Source organism: Agelaius tricolor, unplaced genomic scaffold (assembly GCF_023055355.1).
Source record: "Agelaius tricolor isolate 1412-34295 unplaced genomic scaffold, bAgeTri1.0.p SCAF_10, whole genome shotgun sequence".
NCBI lineage: Eukaryota > Metazoa > Chordata > Aves > Passeriformes > Icteridae > Agelaius > Agelaius tricolor.
In genome coordinates this window covers 19,921,380-19,944,903 of record NW_027269270.1, presented here as the reverse complement: position 1 = coordinate 19,944,903, position 23,524 = coordinate 19,921,380, and the positions used below count along the sequence as shown (strand labels likewise).

The window sequence follows — 23,524 nt, the reverse complement described above, 5'->3', positions numbered from 1 at the left end:
AAGAAGATAAGTTGTGTGCATTTCTTTCATGTTACTAGGAAAAATACAGAAAGCATTAAAATCCATCTATCTCAGTGTAACTCAAGCATTAAAGTGCTCACTACAAGCCACTTCTATCAAGTTAAGTTTACTTTTGCTACTTGGAGCACTGAGTTCAGTTAGCAGTTACTGGATGAGCACAGCAAACACATTTCTCCTGATCAGAGTATTACAGCAGTGATGCAGACTGACCAGATGACCCCAGATGCTCATGACAGCTGCGCCATGTGTTTCACTAGGAGCAAAACCAAAGCCTTATTCAGCAGGAACTATGATTTAAACTATGACCCCTCACCCAACACTCCAATACTACTCACCCCTTTCGATTTTACAGGCGAGAATACTGTACATGTTGTAGTGATTAGCATGCCAACTTTGAGAATAATTATAAATATCCCAAAACCCATCAAGATTTACACCAGCAAAAAAATTGTTCTTCTTTATGATAGGTCTTCCCAGCCTCCAGTTATTGTAAGTCAGATGAGTTTCATCATACCACTTGAGAACTTTATCTGTGGAAAATATTTCATATTTATTAAGCCACTGGAATTATGTATACAAACACTATTTAACTTTGAATATATTAATGATATTAAGAGATGTTCACTTTGGAAAAAATGCTGGGATACTGAAAATTATTCTAAATCAGTTTCATATCCAATGCTAAATATGTTAGCATTACTCATCCTGGCCACTTTACATCCTGCTTTCCAGGGAAATTAAATCTAAACTAAACAGAACATATTGGATCTAATTATCACTCACACAGAGAGCATGTCAGGTTATTTTCTTCTAGAAGATAAGTACAAATATAAATCATTATTACAGGTTTGCATTCACTTTCACTTTACTTATAAACTGAAACATGCAAGGAATGTGCACTTAATGCTGCAAATTTTGTCTCTGATCCAGTTAATAAGAAAAAACCAAACCCTTAAATCTTACCACTGTCATCATAAATCACACCCAGCCAGACCCACAGAGCCAGGCCGCTGAATGACTGAAGCTGCTCAATAACAAAGTTATTCTCCTCTTCATCTCGAACACTCAGAACAAATGCTTCGGGGTCTGTTGAAACATTTTTTACATTACTTTCTTACAAATCCACCTTTAAGTTAAAAAATAAACTTTTTTTCTATTAATGTTAACAATTATTACAGATAAGTCAACCTCTGTAAAGGCCAGATCTTTACAACATAACTAATTGAACAGTGCAAAACTAATTTTCAAATGTATTATCAATGGTTCTATCCCTGGTTTTGTGGGTAAGTGAAAGATTTCAGCTCCACAGATGAAGTGACAGTAGGACCCACAAACAAGTTGTATGTAGCAAAAGTTCTCTGCATAGAACATAAAAATACCAGCGAACTTTCATGCTTGAACTGCTCTATCAGAGAAACAGTATTAGGAAAAAGACTGAATTGAAATCAATTAAAAAAATTAAAATAATTTTTGGAAAGATGAATGTCTGAAGGTTTAATACAAGAGGAAATCTGTTCCTGAGGTTATACTTTATTCAGGATGTTCCATACAGCAAAGTTGGAGGTAGCAGGAAACCATGAAGTAAATGTAACTGTAAAGCCAGAATGTTGTCAAGGGTATAACAATTACCCAAACTATTTAAAACTGGCACATTATAATAAAACCCCCAAACAAACACAAAACCTTGCCATTTTTCAGATTTCAGAGCTCAGTAGCTCCAAGCTGCCTCTTTCCTCAACTCTCCTATCCATGCTCTGGCACTTTTTATCAGGGTAGTGCAAAGGCAAACAGCATCAGGCAGTGCTACACTGCTGCATTACTGCTACAGCCTTTCCCCACATTCACTCTGCCCTCTGTCATTGTAAGACAGTGACTCAGATCTAACACTCATCTCCCCCAAGCTGATCCAAGTCCATAAATACCTGCAGTATGACAAACTACTTACTCATGTTCCTGCATAAATGATGAGCTTCGTGAGGCTTCAGTTCTCTCCATCTATTTTTTGTTATCATAAAAGTGTAACAATTGTTTCTAAATGATATCCAGGGTGTATTTTTAATCTTATGTGGGCATTTCACTTGTGTAACTTGTTCTTTTTCAGTCTTCTCTAAAAAAAGACAAGACAACATCAGGACATGAATTACTAATAGCACCACCTGGCCTGGCATCCCACAAAGCACTTTCAGGTACCACTTAAAAACATGTAAGACAAATTAAGTTGTCATCCTTTAAATGTGTTATTTTCAGTTTCCTCATTATAGTGATTTTTTTAAAGTAACAAACCAGCAGTAAGCTCTACTAAAGAATACAGATACTTGCAAGTTTTCACAGTTATTTTAAATAGGTTTAAAAATAAAATCCTTACATAGAAGTGCTAAGTGTAGGCCAATAACCAAAAGCTCTTACTGCCTCTAGTGCAGGGTAGATCACTGTAACAAATAAGCTACTTCACAGCTAGCAACACCTCTTAGTTCTAAGGCTTTATCTAATATTTGAGGAGTGAGAGTATGACATCATTAACTATGCCTGCAGTTCCCTGGCCTGTAAGCACAAAACAGTTAATGATGTCATAACACCACACTTTACTGTGGCTCAGGATGTACAGTGGCTTGTGTCCCCTCACAGAATAAAACCAAAACAAATCATCATGGTCTCATAGAGAAAAAGTCTGTGATGATCTCTCAGAAAAATCTTTTTCTGAAGGATACACAACTAGCACAGCTCTTTCCTGGAAGTAAAAAAAACACATCCTACTACATTCCTGTCTTGTTATAATTAGTAGGTATTTAGAAAGGTTTTGTGAACTTTAGATGATGATTTTCAATTCAGTGTCAACCTTCTACCCTTCTCCATATAGCCATGTACCTTCTCCCTGTAGAAGATTTCCATGTCTGAATAGATTTCAAGAGGTTCCAATATTAAGATGTAAACAGTACAGAGATATTTTAATCTTCTCCCACAGGCAAGTGGGAGAGATTAGTATGCAACAATCTTAGAGAAGCAGTGCAAAGATAGGATCAGTTGGCAATAAGGGCATTAACCCAATGCATCCATTCTGAATTTATTTCTAAGGTACAATTAGATTAAGACCAACAGGTGCTTGTCCCCTGTCTTTGAAGCCAGTTTTTTTTTTTTAAGGGCATAGAAATCAGACTGTTGGAGAAAATGTAAGTTTTAAAACGTTGTAATTTTGAAGTTACAAGCTGAAATCATTGAATTCATTTCATAATAAAATAAAAGTCAACTTTTATAAAAATGATGGTTGCATACATACTTTCTGATGCATAGCAAATAGCTCCTCGATTTTCAGAGGAGCAGTCAGAAGTTTTCCAGAAGCCATCAGTATCCAAAAACACACATTCTTCATTTGTGTCTTCATCATCTTCAGACCAGCGACTAAAACTCACATGCTTCCCATCCAGCCAGCCATAATGTTTTCCACCCTAGCATTATTTAAGCAAAAGAGATGAGCTTACACAGAAAAAAAATATAAGGTGCAGAAAATGGTATGAGAATACATTTACATTGGCTAGACATTTTCAGTGTCTCTGATGAGAACTGTAAGTGTTCCACTGCCCTCATGAGCTGATTTCCTGCTCACAATATAACAAGCTTTGTTATTTTAAGTTTTGCAGTTGGAAAAATACAAATTAGCTGAATGGTAAATTATCCAAAGGTAATGTCTCACTACTGTTCTTAGGGAGGAAGGCCTAGCAATGGGATGTCCAAACTGCATCATTTGCATCTGCAAAGCAATGGTGGATATCATCTCCTAATCTTGGAAAACTGCTAATAACTGAGAAGAAAGTCCAGTCTCAGTTACTCTATATTGAGTTGAAAGTAATTATTAAATACTTAATTGATGTTCCTGCCCTGGAGGATGTAGGAAAAAAACCTCCACATAACAAGCAGCATGCTATCTTTAAAAAATCTTACATTTGAAAGTCTTTGGGAAATCCCCCTACTGTTGTGTAATTTGTCTTATATCTTTCTTCTGTGTCTTGATTTCAGCACTGGAGTAACAAGTTCTGTTGACCAGTTGCATTATAATATACTTTCATGTGACATTTTAATTGTGCCCAAATAATGAAGTGTTGCAACAGTGAAGAGCCAGCGCATGCCTGAGCTATATGCCACAAAATGAATCATTTGATCTTCACTTCCAGATAAAAAAATCAAAAGAGATGGGGAAAATAGGTTGTCTGGTTTCCCCATTTTCACTAAGATTAAATGGTTGTTTCATTTAAAAATTTAAAAATATTCTCCATAAAGTATATACTCAAATTTCTGTTTTCCCCTATTTGCTAAAGTATCCAGTAGCCCAGAAGTGACAATAGAAGAACATAACACCACAGTGCTGCATGAACACCACCATACTGTGTAGGTAAGGCACCTCTAAAAAAATTCTAACTTTTTTCTTGCAATTATCTCCAGACTTATGTGTGTGACAAAAGAGATAAACCTGGCCAGAAAGCCCAAGCCATCCCATTAACAGCTGAGACACCTCTCAATCCACAATAAAGATTTTCAAGAGGTCCTCCAGCTAATAAAGATAAAAAGCAGCCCCTCCTGCATGATTTTATTTTTTTTACCAAATAAAAACCATAGGGAGAAAGAAAAACACACTAACCTGTCTCAGAGATGCCTCCCTCAGACTCACAACACAGGTATAAATAACATGAAGTAACAATAGAATCTAAGTTAAACTTCAAAAATGTATCTCCACAAGTATTCAATGATTCATTTTGAATTTTATTTGCCACTTGTAGTTTCGCCCTTCCAAAACAGATTTTTGGGTCATCTTTCTAGAGTGGTACTGTAAACAGTGGTGATGATATTAAATGGCAACACTCATTACTCATTTGTAAACAAAAGAGATGACTCAGTAACCTATGTTGCTGCCACCCTACAATATATCCCTTCATCATCAGTGTTTTAAAATAATTTTATCATCATCATCAATTCATCCAGCGGAGTTCAAGAATATGTAACTTGGAGAACTGAAGGTTCAAAACATTTATCTTGAGATGGTTATCCCTAAATTAAAACAGCTTTTAGCCCAGAGAGTAATTTGTTACTGAATTTCTTTAACTCAGGTTTTGTTTCACACAACTGTAGAAATTACCTTAAGCAACAGTTTGAGGAAAAAACAAAACTTACATCTCTGCTGAAGAGTCCAGTCCAGAGTGGATAATTATGAAGAGCAGCCTGAACAGCAAGAAAAGCCTGCTGGAACTGATCTGTAATGCTAACCAGCTGCATCTTGTTATTTATGCATGCAGCCATTGCATCAGTCCAGGACAAATTCTTCAGAATTAACATGTATTGAACATTTTGATAGCTCAATGTTTCATTAATGACTTGCTCTGTCTGGTTATCAGCAGTACCTATACATTGAAAAGAAGAAGTCCAGTAATTAGGTAGTTAAATACTGTAATACATTTTAAACTCCAAATATCTCTGTAACAATCAGAAAAACCTGTTTCACTACACTTGGGAAAAAAAATCTTAGATTATGTAGTAGATTATGCTGATAATTATAGTTAGAAGAAAGCATCATTGATATCTTAGATAGAAAAATATATATTAAAAATAATTATTATTTTCAGCCAATGTATTATTAAATATCTTTTTCTCAATTTAGGTTCATTTTTTATATGTTATTTTAAATTAATTGCTAATTAATTTATTGAATTAAAAACATATTCTATAACTTCAATTATACACAAACATGAGAGAGCAAGTGCTCTCTGCTGTAATGTAGCAACAGCTAAACATGACTCATTTATCTCTGTGGAGCCTGTGGATTTATGCTTATGCAAATCTATTGGGCCACAGAACCTGTCTATGCAGATCTTGGTACAGCACAGTCCCAGAACTCCTTACTGCCATCCATGAATATAGTGAGAACTGTTTTCACCTCCACTTAACTAACTGCAGAAAATCCAGCTTGCATAGGGAGGGAGATAATTCACTATTTGTGCTCTGAGCACAGAGTGTTATCACAGTTACCAGCACCACACCTGAAGGCACAGCTCAGTGATGCTTGGCTACTGCAGTTAATAGAAGATGCAAATACTCCCATGGGTGGTAGGGTTAAGCATTCAAATGGTAACCCCAGAAGCTTTATACACAACCAAAAAGAAACTCATTCTGCAAAAGGCAGAACCCTCCCAATATTTAAAACACTTGAAGTAGAAAAATGCCTGCAAGGGGTGAGGGGAGGCATCACTATAAATACCAGTATATAAATGGCTGATTGATTGGCTGACAGGACCATTTTCCAAAACACATGACAACAGAAACACAATATTAATTTGATATTTACAGCTTTCAGTAGATCAGAAAACTGACAAGGCTCAAACAGATTGTTTCAAGTAGTTTGTCTGCTGCCAAATGCTTTCACTTAGTAAACAGCTACAAAAGAGAACCATGGAACCCAGGGTGCCATCACACATCAAGGGGTACCAAATTGGAAACAAGGCAGTAAGCAAAATGTTCATTTCTGAAAAAATAATTGCTGATGATTACCATCTCAAGAAATTCTGCAAAACACAGTCATGCCAAGATTTCCAATGAACATGAATCATCTTTTTCCTGATGATAAAGCCCTAGACAGCTTCGACTCTCACACAGCTGTCCCCACAACCTGCTGAGGTCCCTCCCAGCCCAAACTATGCTTAGATCCCTAACACTGTATAAGACCAGACCATAGCAGGACACATTCTCTGTCACTCCAAAATCCTTTCTCATTAAACCTTCTACAGCTGTGGCAAAGAAACATTGAGTATTTAGTCACTTCAGACTAATAAGAGATTGATATAAACAGAAACATTGTCAACCTCCAATTCATAAAAGTCCCCTTTTCACATTTTTATGACATCTCTTCCATCCAAACTTCTAATCTTAACACTGAGAATTTCTGGAGTATTTGGCACTGAGTAAAGAAGATTTTGTATGTTAAATGGAGGTGGGAGGTGGAAATCTCTGCCTATTTGAGACTGAAGAAGGTGGGTGTAGTCTTGGGCGTTTTGTACACCTAGGTTTCTTTGTGTTTGATTCTTTTTTAGAAGATAGCATGTTCATCACTTAAAAGGATTATTTATATAAAGGAACCTACTCAGAAGTGGGTATGCTGAACATTAGCCCATAGCAGTAATTAAATGCACATAATAACTGTATGTGTTTGATCTTATTCCAGTAATTGGTATTTGCCAACCCACATGGGGACATCTGAATATTATTTTTAGTTCAGATTAAAAAATCCCACTCACACCAACTCTCAAGTTTTCTCTGGGGAGAGACCAACTTCAACATTTAAAGTCTATGATACTTTATATTCTCATAGAACTAAAAGACAGAGGATGTATTTAAGGAGGATATAAATATTGTGCGATTCCTTCCTAGGGCTTCTCACTTCCACAGTTCTGAAAAGGAATCACTTGCTCCATCCCTCAGTGTACATGACCTCTATACACACAGAACTGCTGGAGCAGCTGCTGAAGTGTAATTCCACTGAGACTGCATAAGGTCTCTCAGGAAAACAGATTCTCCCTGAGCTGGCCTATGAAACACAATAGGGAAAATTCTGAATGGCTGACAAAACAGGCCCCAGATCGTCCTCTACACTCTGCTTTTCTAGAATTTACCTGCTCAGTCTCTACAAGAATCTTGCTCTTCAAGTGAAATCATTACATGCATTGAAGTCTCCTGGCACATGCACCTTTAAACTCTGGCTGCAATTTATTTTGACTCTTCAGACTTACCTACAGACCGCTGGCATATACCCAAGAAGTGCCTGTCAGCACAAGCAGTGAAATTCCATGTTCCAACATATTGTGATTTGGGATCATTGAGGATTACACCACACTGATTGTTAAATTCTTCATCAAAAAGCTGAGAAACAGAAATATCCTTATCAGACTCAAATAGGGTAAAAACATACTTGTGTAGAGGTGAAGTAACATGAGTCTAGGAGAACCCCAGCTGTCTGAACTTGTTTAAGAAGTTTCAAAGGAGTGGTGCAATACAGCTTATACAGCTTACCTGCTTTACAGACACTACCAGGTGCCTGGACTCAGAAAGTTTTCCTAAGCTAAATACATTTCAGAAGTTGTCATCCAACTAAGGTAAACAGAACTCAAGTACTGTCAGCCACCCTGTTGGCCAATTAAAATGACTAACTGGGGAATTTGGTCTGTTACACATGGGGTTTTTTTTTGACACAACATTCCAAATTTCATTACTCAATAGGCAAAAGAAGTCAAAAGTCAGAACTTACATCCAGTGGAATTTTCCTTAACCTCCCTGTCAGGAGCGGGTGAAAGTTACTATACAACAGTCTACTCTCATCTATCCATTTGTTTTCCCTTGTACTGAAGAGGAACTGTAAACCAATCCAAATATCTTTTGGCAGGCCAGGAAGCAAGGATGTTATATAATCTGTTGGACAGAAGAGTAAATGTACATATTGTGGTTAGGAAAACAACAGTAAACCTCCAAAAGAAGACTTCATCTAAGTATGACAATGTAATCCCTGTTTGTGTTAATTTAATTTTTCCAGCCCTTCATGACTGATGAATGCTTATCATTCCATCCTTCCATTTGATAACACCTTTCATAGTGATTTTATCTGAAAGGAGCAGGCTGTTGGTATTTGCCCTTCAAATAGGAGGAGAAATTAGGTGATTAAAACTGTTCCTTTGCCCACTAATTGGCAGTCTTTTATTCACACACAAATTTAAGAAGCTGCTTTTCCACAAGCCTGCAAGATCTTCTCTTGTCTTGCTGCCCTTTCTGAATTGATGGACGAAGTCTCCCATCTTTCTATTTTACATATCATAAATCAGAACGTTTTTTGGATTCTGGCAGACTTTGTCCACCCCACCATCAGAGACAGCAGGACAGGTCAAAGGAAGTCAGATTTAGCTGAAAAAAAATTCAGCCAGGTAAATCTTGTATCAGACCCCTCTTAGTGAGCATTCTGGGAAGAAACAATGGGCTCTGGCAATGCCCCAGGCACCAAAGACATTCACTAAACTTGACTAATTTAGGAAGACAAATCAAAGCTGTGTAATTAGCTACTGCTGACATGTTTCAGCTATTGGTCACATGCCAGACTAGCCACAGCCTATTTTCTGAACAAGACAAAGCCACTGTAGATTTGCAGGTCGGGGCTAGCCCCCAATACCACCAGGAGGGGTAGAGGCAGCCCACAGAAAGAAGCACATTTTAAGAGGACTGTGTCTCCTTTCCATATAGGTGGTCTCCACTACACAGAGAAAAGAAAAACAAACAAGACAAAATAACAAACACTTCCAATTGCACCAAATCACACGAGGGATCCTGCTATGTTACATTTCAGAATGGCTGTGCTTTTCCAACCTTAAATACACAGAAAAACACCCAGGCCTGAGACATGTATATTCCTGTACATAACCCTATTCCTCCCCAATAACAGCAGTGAAAGAAAATTACCATTAAGCTGCTGCCTGCAGGTACACTCTTGACTTCTCTAGTCTATTTACCATATTTTGTTTGGCAAGAGGTTATTTGCTTATAAAGAAAATATGCACTGTGGGCACTGCAGAATTCAACTGAGCTACTTCAGATACACCCTCAGAGAACTCTTAATTATCCACAAGAATATAGTTGCAAATTCAGCCATATCATTCATCAGTTTATTGCTGAACATTACTTGCAGCCAATGTGAACCCATTTCTCCCTCACTGCATTTCTCTCATTGACCTTAGTTGATTTAGGTGAAACAGTTCTGTCTTCCAGTCCTCCTGCTTCCAATCCTCTCATCAGTATCCTGAAGAGCTCAAAGGGGGTCACTTTGGACACATTGCCACATTAAGCTGCACATGCAGAAACAGAGGGTCCTGTGCTCCAGCTGGCACTGTATTTGCCACCTCATTCCCACACACAGAGCTGGGCTTCTCTTGGAAGCAGCTTCTAAGGTGGTTTTTCACAGTGCAAAGTCTACAGTCTCAGTTATGCTTTAGCTAGGAAAGCCAAACAATTCTTCATTCAGTGATGACCATTTTATGCTCAACTCTCTCAACAAGGTTTTGCAACTTTTTTCTTTTTGTAACGGGTTAAGATGATATAAAGAAGCTGCTCTTCAAACTGGTTCAAGTATCTGGTAACTGCATTTCCATGTTATGTTTCCAGTGATGCAAACAACAGACAACACATTTTTAATCAGTCCTGGATTTTTAGAATGCTCCTAAGTATGCCTGTGGATAACCAAGTGATTTATGCTCAAGCTCTTAAGCAGAACTATTTTGAATATAGAAGAGAAGCTGCACACCAAAGTGCCCCCAGTTCACCACCATACCTTGGTCAGCTTGATCTGAGATAGATGGAAGAGAGCCTCCAAAAGTTACACACTTTTCATTAGCTGCATTAAATGTTAAATGTTCAGGTTTCATCTTTAGAAAACACTGCAAAATAAATATAATGAAAATCATTTTTATCATACCATTCTGCCTAAGACATAAATCAAAAATCTTAAACCAACCCTGAAAACTCACTTCTCATTTCCTGCAATAAAATATAACATTTTTTTTGCAGAAAGCAAGGGACATGATAATAGTTGCAAACATTTATTTGGTTCAGCAGAGTAGTTAAATATAAACAATCTCCCTGACTAATGCCTCACTCATACTCAGTAATTCTTATTTGCCACCTCAGAATCATGTACTGTTTTAGGAATGACAACTCACACATGAACTCTGCAGTCAAATAGTGCTGGTCAGGAACTTGACATAAGCTACCTTTAGGGAAAAACTACTTGGGAACTCCGAGGTCTATTCTGCAATGATGTGAAGTAAGTTTGCAAACCTTGGCACAACGTAACGTGCAGATTTGAAGATTTGATGCACATGTAAAGAATAATGGTGGAGCAAACAACAGGAATGAGTCTCACTAAGACTTTAGATGACTGCCTTAAAACATAGTACTGAAATAATTAATTATTCTATGGATTCTGACTTGTTGGTTAATTCTTAAAAGCTGCTCACTGATTCTTACGTAAATTTAATCATTAAGGCAACTCAGGAAATAGTGTCTGCCAACTTGCTGCCTGCCTATGATTACTCCAGAAGAGCCACAGCATGCTTCTGCCACAGAAACCTCATCCTCTCTCTCCCTTTCAAATCCTTCTCTTCATCCAAAGAAGAAACCCAAGACTAGATACTACAACCAATGTTTTAGGACCTAAATGTGTGGCAATGGGAAAGCAAAACAATCTGAAAATGAATGCTTTGAATTTAAGAAGCCGTCAATCCTCAACAAGGGACAAAAAGGGGACGAGATTATTTTAATCACTATAGTTAGTTTTCAAAAGTCCATTTCTAGTCTATTCCTCAACAGAGGGGCTACCTCCTCCTTTCTTTCAGAAAGGCATTCCAGCTTACTGGACTGTGAAGAATAGGCAAGGATGATGAATCTGTGTTATCTCTGTACCTTATTCCGGAACTGCTGCCAGCCTTTAGGGCAACCTCCTTGGACTGGGCGGTAACTGGGATCATGTTTCTCTAGTAAGGAGGCATTGTTTTTTTCACAGATGAAGGGCAGTTTCACATTACAGTTAACTGGGTAGTCTGCAGAAATAAAAGTTTAAAAAACAGTTACGGTAATGCCTATCACACTCCAGTTGCTTTCCATACTTTATGACATGACAACGACCAGTCTGAAGGGAAATCCGTTTTGGTGCAACCACAGTGAACTATTGTGCAATTGAAAGCATTAAAAATAGCAGTAGAGCAGAAGGCAAGCATAAATCATTTATATCAGACAGTAGTACAATATTCCTAAAGATCCAGAGTCTCACTCTTACTTTCAGTATTACCAGTTTGTATAGGCAGAGAGAATTTGAAAACAGAATATTATTGAAAAAAAGATTTTGTATATGAGGACTAACCTTGTATTCTGGCAAAGAGGGTACACCTAATTGTCAAAAAAAGCCAAAAGGAATCCTTCAACATCTACATGGAGAGCATCAGACCTGCACTGCTTTACATGACTCCTGCAGTCATAAATGGACTGACTTTCTGGTCTAGAGCAATTTTTATCTAACAGAGATGAAAACAGTTCAGCAGCAAACAACTGAATAATGGGGGAAACATGCTTTAAATAGAAATGGTAGAAGACAGGAGGAGCCTCTTGTTCTCTGGAGGTTATACATTTTCCTCAACATAAAAGTGTTGAAGAAAGGAAGCAATACACTTCAAGTACCACCAGGAGGCTTTTTCATTACTTTGTCTATCCCTTACAATATGACTCCAACAGTTAATGGAATTTGTGTCTTCAGATATGTACACGGTTGCAAGAGTTAAGCTCTCTAACAAACAGCTCTCAGACAAACTCCAGACCTCAGAACATGTGGCATAAACACAAAAAAGGTAGCCACTAAAACCAGATTTATTTCTGTTGCAAAAAGAGTGACAAGCTATCATAAAAAATTGCCATTAGAATTCAGGTTTGCCTCTGGCCATTAAGAATTATTACCATGGATTCTACCATGAAGAAGTAATAAATGATTCAACAGTCAATCAGATTATCATGAAGAAGCCATTCACTCCTATTAATTGCAGATTGATACCAAAATAGAAGAGCTTGGGTAGAACAGTAATTACTACTTTTTTTCTTTTCAAACAAACACAACAATAGGAGAGGGGGTGAAAAATAAAAACAACCTTACCTCTATACCAGTTCTTTCTGGAAATGTACCAGCAATCTCTCAGTAATCTATCATGGAAGCGTGGAAATAACTGTAAACTGGAGATAAATATTTCAGTTAATCTCCAATCCAATGTGACCTTCACGGAGAAACTCTGATAGCAACAGTGTCAGTGCAAACAAAAATTTGGGCTATTAACTGTTTCTAGATGCCCTACACAAACTAGGCTAGAAATAAATAAGTGGCAGGTTCAGCATTTATGTATTGTGCCCAAATTAACTGTGTTGAGATGTGCAGAATGAGATTATTTATCACCATGCTGCAATCACAGCACATTGCCAGGACAAGTGAAAGGAATAGGAAATAGCCCTGGTTTCCTTTTCACAATAGTGCATTGCTATAGTATTTTGGAAAGTGAAGGACTTTCCTTGTAAGAAGCCCATGAATCTTCCCTGCAGACAAGAAGGGAATGATGCAAGATTTGCTGTGAGTCATCCCAGCTCTACAAGGCTATACTAAAAGTCCTCCAACACTTTAGCGTTACCTAACTAGAAGAGTGATGTCTTAAACCAATTTCCTATTTCCTGTTCTTGGGTATTCCTCAATCCTCAGAGTCAACAGACTGGGCACTTTTTTTTGGTCAGTTCTCCAAATCTTAGCAGAACACAGAAGTTTGCCCAAAACCCCAATAAAAGCATTTCAAAGATCAAGGGAATACATTAGCTACTAGGATCACACATTTCAAGGATTCACACAAGAAGACTAAGATGCCCATGCCCAACAGCCCAAAATCTAGAGGCGCTGATAACACGCATAAGAAATGGATGACTAACTCAGTTACAATAAAATTACTATGAATTAACTACTCCACTTAACAATTCCTAAAAAGCCCAATATAAAGCTTACAATAAAGCATCTCATAATTATTCTACATACGGTGAATGATAGCTGTAGCCATAATCAATAAACTTCAGCCACCACTTCTGTTCGCTGTTTGATAACTGTGGAAGGAAAGAACAAAACCCAGTGTTTTACAACCCACAGAGAAAGAGCTCCTGACTCTACCAAACATAGAACAATGTGACAAAATTAGTCACAGAGGTACTGAAACTTGACATGTTTTTCTCAGATGCCTTACAAGAATGTACTTTTATGCCATGTACAACACAAACCCCTTCCATAAAGCCTATCAGATCATCCAGCATTTCTAATTAAATCCTCTCACCAGGTGAAAAACTATATGTTGTCCTGTGCACAAAATTAAGAACTAGCACAATTGTTAATGAAATATTTGCAGACAATGGGATGCTTGCATGGTGGGCCTGCTATGACACTTTTTCCCCATTCAGAGAGCTTTGTGTTTTTTTAATGTTGTTAAACCTACTTTTAAATTTAAAAATTCTTTTACCAGACTGACATTAAAATAATTCTCTTTTATCCCATCTTTTCCTTTTAAGTACAATTGAAAACCATTCAGGCCAACAGGAAAAAGAAAGAAATTAGGATTAACATTCTCTTATATTGGAAAACTTGGCAAGTAAATTTCCCTGCAAGGGAAAGTAACTGTAAAAACAGATTACACCCCCTTACCTTTTCTATTTGAGATAGTATTGTCCTGAATTTTGGGTAAGACTCTATAGAGGCTAAATCACTATCATTTTTTTGACAGTAGAAAATAGCTTCCTGGTAGCTCAGGTTTTTATCTGGTACAAACCACAGCTCTGCTCCATCAACAACAAGTGGGGGTCCATGAATTCCAATTTCATCTACACAGAAGAAATATCACATGAGTAAGAAATGAATTCTGAAATACAAATCTTTTATTTTTCTGAATTTATTAAGGAATCTCAATTTGACACTGGGAAGAGTCAATGCTCTGCATTTTGAACTCTCTCAAAACCAAATTCTATCAGTCATAATCTTTTCTGGAATGAAACAGGCAGTGCAGTAGCAATGTAACAAACCTAATAAAAGATACTGAGTACAAACAACCCTACAACATAGTGGAAAAATACAGAAGAAGTCAAATTACCTGGTATATACCACTCTGGTGTCTTTGGAGTGCTACCTGTTCAGAAGAAAAAAGGAAAAGTCACTGAATTCACTTTCTAACAAGACTGTGGCCATCAATAATAGAAGTGATGGTTAGCACTCATACTTCTCAGCATTCATGATGAAAAGAAAGGAGAATGAAATCATACATGGGTTTAATAGTTTAAAATAAGCTAATATAAAATTAATGGGAGTACGGCATACCTCCATCTTACATATCTCTGGTTCTTCATCTCTCAAGCATCAAAGTCGTATTTCCACCAGAATCTCACCCCAACAAGAAAGTTTCATCCCAAGACACCTTTTAATCAACAACCCAAATGTAAAAGTCTACTGGATTACATACTGCATGAAAAAACCTGGACCTGTGCAGATATGCCATACTATTCTTTTGTATTCCCACTCCTCACTACAATGAGGAGCTACTACACCTTGTTTTACAAGAAGAAGGCTAGTTGACCTAAGGTTGAAGCAAACCGTACGCCCAAAATACTTGTGGTGATTTAGTTAAAAATATCACTAAGAAACATTAAGTCAAGTCCACAAGTGCTGCAACTCAGTGGCTTATATCACCACACAAGAAACCACTTACTTCATGGGACTAGAAAGAATACGAGAGCAGTGATACTGCATTCTCCTCAAGGTCAGTTTCTAAGTGCACATCTGTTTGTATGTGACATCCATGAGACATTTCATGTACTGTCCTCTTTAGCAGTTCAGAGAGGAAACAACAAAATACTGTTTGCAAAGTTTCTATTATAGGGCAATAATTACAACTCATTGTATTAAACTCTTTATACAAACAAATGGATGTAACTGCAGTTTACCTTTTGTTATCTGGCAGACCCATTCAAGCCTAGCTTCACAATCAAAAGGCCTGAAGTAAAATTCAAGGTCTCTGGCTTCATGGAAGTAAAATCTCCAAAATGATCTCCGTGAAAACTGTGAGGTCTGCATACAAATAGAAACAGAGAACTGAGTTAGGATAGCATAGGCCTTTGAAATGTAAAATTAAACTGTAATAAAAAGGTCCTTTGGCAAAGTCAGTGTATTTTAGTGTGTTGTTAGTCACACAATTTATTTTGCAAATAAAAGAGCAGCTATAACTTCAACTATAACTCTTCATGTTAGCTAATGCTGTGAAGCAATAACTTAAAGGGCTTAAGGCCATCTACACACAAACATCTTAGAAGGTTTTTCTAGAACTAATGTTTCTTAGGGTTTTTGTAGTGCCCAGTTTCTCATAGATGCTTATTATTAAATTATCTACTGCAACTTGTTCCCCTGAAATGAATCTCATTTCTGCTGAAAAGAAACCACCATCTGAACTGGCACAGAAACAATCATTCTTATTTAAAATTATTTCTTACAATCAAGCTTGAAGAACTGACTTCACTCCTGCTGGTCTCTCCAGTAAAGAGAATTTTTTTATCACTTACTGAAATGGCATGTCTAAATCTAGCAGGCAGGAGAGGAAAGTTACTATGTTCACAGCATTCCCTTCAAAGTGCTCTCTTGGGTCTAAAATTTTAGGAGCTCAATGCTGACCAGGTTCTCAGTCTGGGGTCATGAACACAGGAAAAGCAAATGAGGGAAATGGCTGTGAACAGAAGGAAAGGGATGCAATTATCCTTTCCCCCAGTAAATCCTAAAAGCAGAAGTGGTTCTATTTAGGTTAAAAGGGATGGTAGGTACTGCAAAAAGTCAGATGATACTTCAGAAAAATAAAAGGCTATTTTAAAACTCATGCCATCAAGACTAAATTAAGTATTGAAGAGCTTAATCAGGAATCAAGCTGAGGTCTGACATTTGAAATTAGAAACCAACAGAGAACATACAGTCTATTTCACAAGTAAACAAGGAAATACACACAATAAACATGAACACATGCTCTGTCCTGGCTACTGCATTCCCCTTCAGGCTTTAAATTTTTTCTTAATCTGCAGTTCAGAAAAGCTAGTATAGATTTTTTAAAAGTTACTGGTAGGGCTCTCTGTGTTTTTTTCTTTTCGACTCCATGACACATCCTTAAGAATTATATGTAAACAAGAGATCCATAGTATGGCACTATGCAATACAGAATACTATTGTTACTAAAATCATTTGTAGTTAAAAAGATACAAAAGGAGTCCTATGAAAGGTTATCATTAGCATAGCACTTGTCTCATAAAAATACTTAATTAAGGGAAAGTTTGTAATAGGTGTAGATTGATAAAAGGAACAATACAGCTTTTTCACTATCCTTAGAAAACATCTAAACCTAAATTCAGTTTACAACTGGAAAAATTATTTTTTCCAAGTACCTCCAAGTAAAAACACACATTACTAAAAACCTTGAAACTAACCTTTAATGCAGCACAGTCTCTTGTATCATACTCATCTTCCAGGTAGTCAAGTGGCATAACAACACTGGTTACCTACAGGATGAGTGACAGGGTGAAAGAATCAGCATCTGACATTCTGCTGTGGCAATCCCAAGAGATAACCTTTCAAACCTGGGGTCCCATTATGTTTATTACTATTAAAATATGTGTTGAATTGCAGTAACTCCTTCAGTTTTGAGTCTCCATGTCTGTTTTTTGGAGGGGAGGAGGAAGAACTCACAATTTCAGACAAATAAAGCAATTACAGTGAGGAAAATATCTTTGGAAAAGTCTGACAACAAGGAAATGAGCTGATAAACCTTCCCTTTTGTTGTGGTATGAAGACACCTTGTTTTCTCCAACATCTCTTGGATGTTTACTACTACATTTCTGTGAAATTACTTTAATATAATGGAGAAGGAAATCAGGTTAGCCTTGTTAAAGATACATTTTTAATTGGAAATCTGCTTGCATGACACAATCTTCTTCTGAATTATTAATCTGTTGAAAGACTTGACAAATTTTAATTAAAATATTTATCAATTTACTTTCAATGCAGTCCTAGTTGAAACAAATCAGTATGTGACACTTCCTGATTAAAAGTTAACTTACTGGTTTGTTATCACTCCATTGCCAGGTTCCCAAAGAATCAGGACTCCTCTTATTCATTCCAATCCAAACCCATCTGTCATTGCTGTAAATAAACAAGATACAATCTTATGCCAAGCATATGGTTCAGCTCATTTAATAGGAAGACTGACCTATGGCATGGCATTATTTAGGAACAAGCAGCAAAACCAAGGTTTTAGTTGTAGCAGGTCAAAGAGAAAATAGACACAAGGGCTGGGACCTCTTCTGTACAGAAGAAAACTAACTTTTTGTGGGCTGCATCACCACTTCATCTGTTGTCATTTGATATAATGGTCTCTTTTCTTCCAGAACCCACACACACGGTGTTTGTATAGTTTGGTTCCCTTTCTCTTGTCCACCTTGGGCTATCTCCCAGATACCATCAGCTCAAATTCACTCTTCCTCAAATCACACAAAAGCTTCTACTCAAAGAACTGGCCTATTTTCCTTAACTTTGTAAGTGGTATAAACACACTAAACATGGGCACCTATTTCAATTATGAGCCCTCACAAATGAGGCGTAGACATAAATCAGCACCTAACACCACTGATTTCAATGGCTGCATGAACAAGTGGCAGTAGAAATTTTAGTCCTGTCAGAACTGGGTTTTTTCCTAGATTTTACTTCCTCATTTTTCAAAAGCAGCAGACACTTAAATCTAAAATTTCAGTTATGTTCAAAGATAGAAAATTACCTGAAAAAAACAGGTTTACAATGTAAATACTCAAATCTGTAGTAAGAACCTTTACAATAATCTTTTGCTTATGAATCTAAAGATCCTGTAACAAAGATAAAGGTGCTAGTCCAATTGCAAGGTTAGTTTTGTACTGCAAATTCGCAAAGATTAAATTGTGTGCAAAACTGAACTTTATGATAACTCACTCCAATCCAATACCCTGCCCAGTAGAGTCAATAGACACTGCTCTGAATGACTGTATCAGCTGGAAGCAGCAGAGGGGAGAAAGATCATGAGTTTCTTCTGAAATCACAGACTACATCAAACCCTACTGCAAAAGAGCTGTGGAAAAGGCACTCTCATCAAGATGGTCTGACAGCAAAAAAAAAGCATTGATGCCAAACTGCAGGGCTCCTGTAAACTGTATCAGGAGCAATATCCCATCAGGATGCACCAAATACAAAGAAGGAACCCAGGACATTTGAGGAAATTAGGAGCTTAGGCTATTAACAAGGATTAAGGATTTTCTTGTATAGTCTTCCCAAAGAAAGACAGGGAAAGGATAGAATTATTCTTTGTAATATATTTTAGGAGACTAAACCTGCAAGAAGAGGAGTGATTTGAGCAAAAAGAACATCACGTGTGAGGGAACCACAACTCAAAAATAAATTTAAGCTCAAAACTGGACAGAGATATTTGACCAGCAGAGGTCAGAGTTTGTAAAAGGCTCCCCAGAAAGTAGTGCTGACAAACTTTGTGATTTGAAGCCAGAATTTGGAAAGTTTATGAAAATTACTTTACTACCAAAACAGCTTAACCCAGGGTTTGTGAGCTAAGTATGTGAAATCCAAGAAGGGCAACAGTACTTTACTTGGTAAAGTTTCCTTTAGGAAGAAAGTATCAGCCATCAACAGATTATTTTTTTTTTGTTCCTTATTCTCAACTCCAGTAATAGTTTTCTGACACTGGTGAGATAGTGTGATCACTCTAGTGTGATTTTATCATATTGATCAATCTTTAGTCTTTCAATGATACAACTAAGGAGCTTTAAAGAGCTTAAATGCCCCATACCACTGCAGTGGAAAACTGCAGTGAGCCAAACATTCACAGCTGTCAAACAGCTAAGTGACTTTTGGCTATTTGCCTTTAGGAGTTCATTTTTCTGTGGCTGCTCCTCCAACTAAGAGGCAGAGATCCTGCCCTAAATGTCACCTACAGACTTAGCACAGTTTAAGCAGTTGATCACCACACAGAAATATCTACTAAAAAGAAAATTTGAGACACTAATTTTGAAACAATTTGCAGTAATTACCTGAGGCTCTAGAGCAATTTTTCAAATTCTTTTAATTTGTATTTGGCTATTACACAATAAATAAATTAAAACCAAGAAGGGTTCTAGGTCAAGAATTTCTCCAGCTTATCTCCCAATTTACAATCACTAGCCTGCAAACAGAACAATATTTTCAGCTGACTAAGCTCTTACACTTTTTTGTATTGCTTTTGCTTCTTTTGGAATTGTTCAGACATGACCATGAGTAATTTAGTAACTGCTACACCACACTTGACAGTACTTTTAAGCTTCAGTAAAGCCTTCTGATAACCCTCTGAAATTATACTGTCATCTCATCATAGGAAAGAATCCCACCAGCTATTTAAGACAAAGATAAATTCAGACTCCCTATTGCAATTAAGCTTGCAGCAAGGAATTTGCTTGTGCTTCAAGTATCTGTCTCCTCATTGCATAGCATTAAAATTTATCCTGTGGACTGATATCAAAATGGATTTTTCAGTGACAGAGTATTCTTTGAGCTACACTCCTGGAACTGTCTCTAAAAACCTAAATAAAAAATCCTGAGTTTTAAACTAAAACATACATGCAATTTGTGCTTTACAATGGACTCCACACTGACACTGAAAGACCCTAAATCTCTAGCATCCCCTGCAGAATACTGCTGGTTTTTCTTTACACAGAGCTAAACATTCATAAAAGTCAAATACTGCAGGAGTGAATAAACACAGTTCAGATGCTGAAGGGACTATAAAACTGTAATTTTTCTGATCATATTCTAACTGCCAAAATAGAAAATTATTTTCTCTGTCCTTTATAACAGCTCCAACACAAGATTAAGAGTGAAGCTTTTAGGGCTTGTAGGTCAATCTAGTTCTTGACAAGAGGCATAGTATACATCTGGGCCTACTCCTTAATGGTGCAATTAAAGGCAAATTTAATCTAAAGCAGTGCTGGCCTAAAACTCTGCATGAAGCCCATTGGGCCACCTTGTTATCCCTGCTGTAACAGGCTACTGCACTAGCTAAATCACATCCTGCTAATTACCTGCTTTTGAGTGGAAGAAAAGAGAAGTTGAATTAATGCAATTACTACAGCTTGCATCTCAGCTTTATTGCTGTTTTGGCCATTCTGTTAAGGTGATTTTTTTCTTTCAAACTCAAGTGTTTGTGAGGCTTTCTAGATGCAAATAAATTACAGCAGCAGAGCCATTCATATAAAAGGCAACCTGGATTTCTTTCCAGTAAGGCATCCTTGCTGAAATGTCGCTTCTAACCAGTCCAAGCTGTTTCTCCTCCTGTGTCCAGCATTGCTGCCAGCTATAAGATGCAGAATGCTCACACAGTCCAAAAAGAATGGAAGTAATTGAACTGGATCTGTTCTGCCTGTATCACATCCCTTAAAGCCAAAAGAGGTTATCCTACTTCTTCCAGAGAGGGGAAGACTGGCAGGCAAATTTTATTTTCCTTTCCAATGGCAATAGCCTGACTTGGCTGGAGTGATTCTGGCTCTTATTTGACTCTAAGGTGGAATCTGAGTAAAGAACAGAATGGACTAGGCAAGCTGCCCTTTTCCTGGTGAACCAAAATGACTCCTGCTAACATTTAAAAACAAACAACTCTCAATGAGTCACCAGAGAACTGTGCAAGGGGAAAAAACCTGAAACCAAGAGAGTCGAGGTGTGGCTCCTTCCCCAAACTGAAATGAATGCGCTGAATGAATGCTTTAGGTTGGAGTTTGCACTGAATAAATACAGAGAATATGAACAAACTGCATGCCAGCACACTCCAGCAGCTAATCATATCTAATATCACCTTAGCGTGATTTCTCCCAGTTAGCTAAAGTATTTGCTCTTGGTGAAATGATTCACATGGTTTCCTATCTCAAATGAGCTTGATTTTTATATTAACTACCCTTGACACCTGACCTCCAAAATATTTTATGTAATCAACACCTCTGAGTAATTTAAAAGCATAAGTATCTTCAACAATTCATCATATTATCTAAACAAACATTATTTAAAATACCTCAGGCAATATCAACTATGTAGTATTTCAGTTCAGAATGTTCTGAAGTGCTCAGAAAGGGGTTAGCCCAGAAGAAAATACTGTGTTTTCAGTTATATTTGATATGAGCAGTTACTGCAACACTAACTGCAGAGTCAATTTCTACCAGGCTCAATATATTGCCCCTCATTTTAACATCTGCTGGAATAATATTGAAACACTGGGACTTATTAGCTTTCAGACTAAGTTTGAAATTTCTGAACTATGGGAAATGCAGGAGCATTTTGTTTCAACTGACTTCCTGGAAAGCCAGAAGTCTCCACCTTTAAACTCCTAACAGAAAATGAAATTAATACCTCAGACAGTCTTCAAGCTGAAAAGCAGCTCTAAGTACTTGTAGGAAAAGAAAATGTGACTTCTTTATTCACATATTATTGTAGATTAGGTGCACTAAAACAAAATTTGTAATTGAAAAACCATGTAATAAAGTCTGCAGCTAGAAATAACTTGCGCACTGATTTTTATTGTGGGACTTCAGCCAGTTTAGCAAAGGAATTACAAGTGGATTTTACACAAGCCATGCTATCTATATATAGAGCATACAAGTTTGGTTTTGTCTCTTATTAACATAAACACTGAGTAATTTTCATGACTTGTGCACTTCTAAAAAAAGTTCACTGGTTTCTCAAGAAGGCACCACTTCAGTCATCAGGTCTAAAAATTTAATCACTGCTGTATGCTGGCAGCTTCTGCAATAATCCTAATTTAGTTTGTTGATGAAAAAATTTACATCACATAACTGGCAGCATTTGAGTTTTAGAAGGCAAAAAATTCTGAAAAAACAGACTGTCAATCAAAAAAACCATATTACACAAGGATCTGACATCACACCAATGCCCAATAAAGCTTTGCAGTGACAGTTCATTTGATTAAAAATAAAGCTTTAAACTCATAAATTATTTAGCATTTAATCTGTTGATACCAGAACAGTCAGCACACCCATCTAATGCCCATATAGTGTCAGTGTAGCTATGCCAAATAGGATCTGTGCCAACCAGATTGCTGGACACTACATTATTCACATTTTCAAAAGTTAGCACCCAGTTTATTCAGGAAGCATTTCATGAATAAAAATGAGATGTGTTTGAAAAACTGAAATAATAACTCATCTCTAAAGAATGTACCAGTAAAGAGTAGGTACATTTACCATCTAGGTGTGCCAAAATTCAACACAGAGAAGGAATAATTTATTGTAACAACAGACTTAGATTTGAGCTTTGAGCATTTTCTATTACATAAATTTCTCTTCCTGTGCTGCCTCTAGCCCTGTGAAATATCAGCCCAAGCTGTACTCCTGTGACATTTTCCAGCAAGGCAGTTCAAATGCCACATCAAAGTGTTCTGTAGGAAACACAGGTGTCACACACTATCTCGTATTTGCCATTTGTGGCCACCAGCAGCATTTGCAATCCACTGCAGAATCAAAACTTCAGGACATGGCTAGTTTGTTACCTGATCATTTTCCTCAGGATAGAATGAAGTGCCTTAATTTCTTCTGAGTGGCTAAAACTAGGCAGATGGCCTCCAAGGGCTTCACAGAACCTCTCTGCCTCTTCCCAGGTCCTGGTTCGCAGCACTCTTTCACTATGGAAGAACTTCACAACAGCCAAATGTCAGAGCAGAAAATGACACAAGGCAGTATTTTTAAAACACTCCTGTTCTACTAAAATATGGCCACCTGAGAGTCAATAACTGGTATTTCCATAGGGAAAGAACTTGACTTTTTAACATTTTTTCTT

The 23,524-nt window shown here is 37.2% G+C and overlaps 1 protein-coding gene across 4 annotated transcripts in view; it reads right to left on the bottom strand.

The window, feature by feature from the left end:
* LY75 (lymphocyte antigen 75) overlaps positions 1-23,524 on the bottom strand; it is a 43,984-nt gene that overhangs the window by 6,983 nt on the left and 13,477 nt on the right. For 2 of the 4 annotated variants that reach the window (XM_071435070.1, XM_071435072.1), the window contains exons 13-29: positions 23,238-23,380; positions 17,737-17,818; positions 17,107-17,178; positions 15,589-15,712; positions 14,742-14,777; positions 14,300-14,475; positions 13,646-13,710; positions 12,731-12,807; positions 11,494-11,630; positions 10,364-10,469; positions 8,303-8,463; positions 7,788-7,917; positions 5,182-5,408; positions 3,296-3,464; positions 1,967-2,128; positions 985-1,107; positions 357-551 (exon numbers count right to left, since the gene is read on the bottom strand). In XM_071435070.1, coding sequence (XP_071291171.1) covers positions 357-551; positions 985-1,107; positions 1,967-2,128; positions 3,296-3,464; positions 5,182-5,408; positions 7,788-7,917; positions 8,303-8,463; positions 10,364-10,469; positions 11,494-11,630; positions 12,731-12,807; positions 13,646-13,710; positions 14,300-14,475; positions 14,742-14,777; positions 15,589-15,712; positions 17,107-17,178; positions 17,737-17,818; positions 23,238-23,380 — 2,185 coding nt within the window. The remainder of the gene's footprint in view (positions 1-356; positions 552-984; positions 1,108-1,966; positions 2,129-3,295; positions 3,465-5,181; positions 5,409-7,787; positions 7,918-8,302; positions 8,464-10,363; positions 10,470-11,493; positions 11,631-12,730; positions 12,808-13,645; positions 13,711-14,299; positions 14,476-14,741; positions 14,778-15,588; positions 15,713-17,106; positions 17,179-17,736; positions 17,819-23,237; positions 23,381-23,524) is intronic. The other 2 variants (XM_071435071.1, XM_071435073.1) reach the window with 2 other exon arrangements.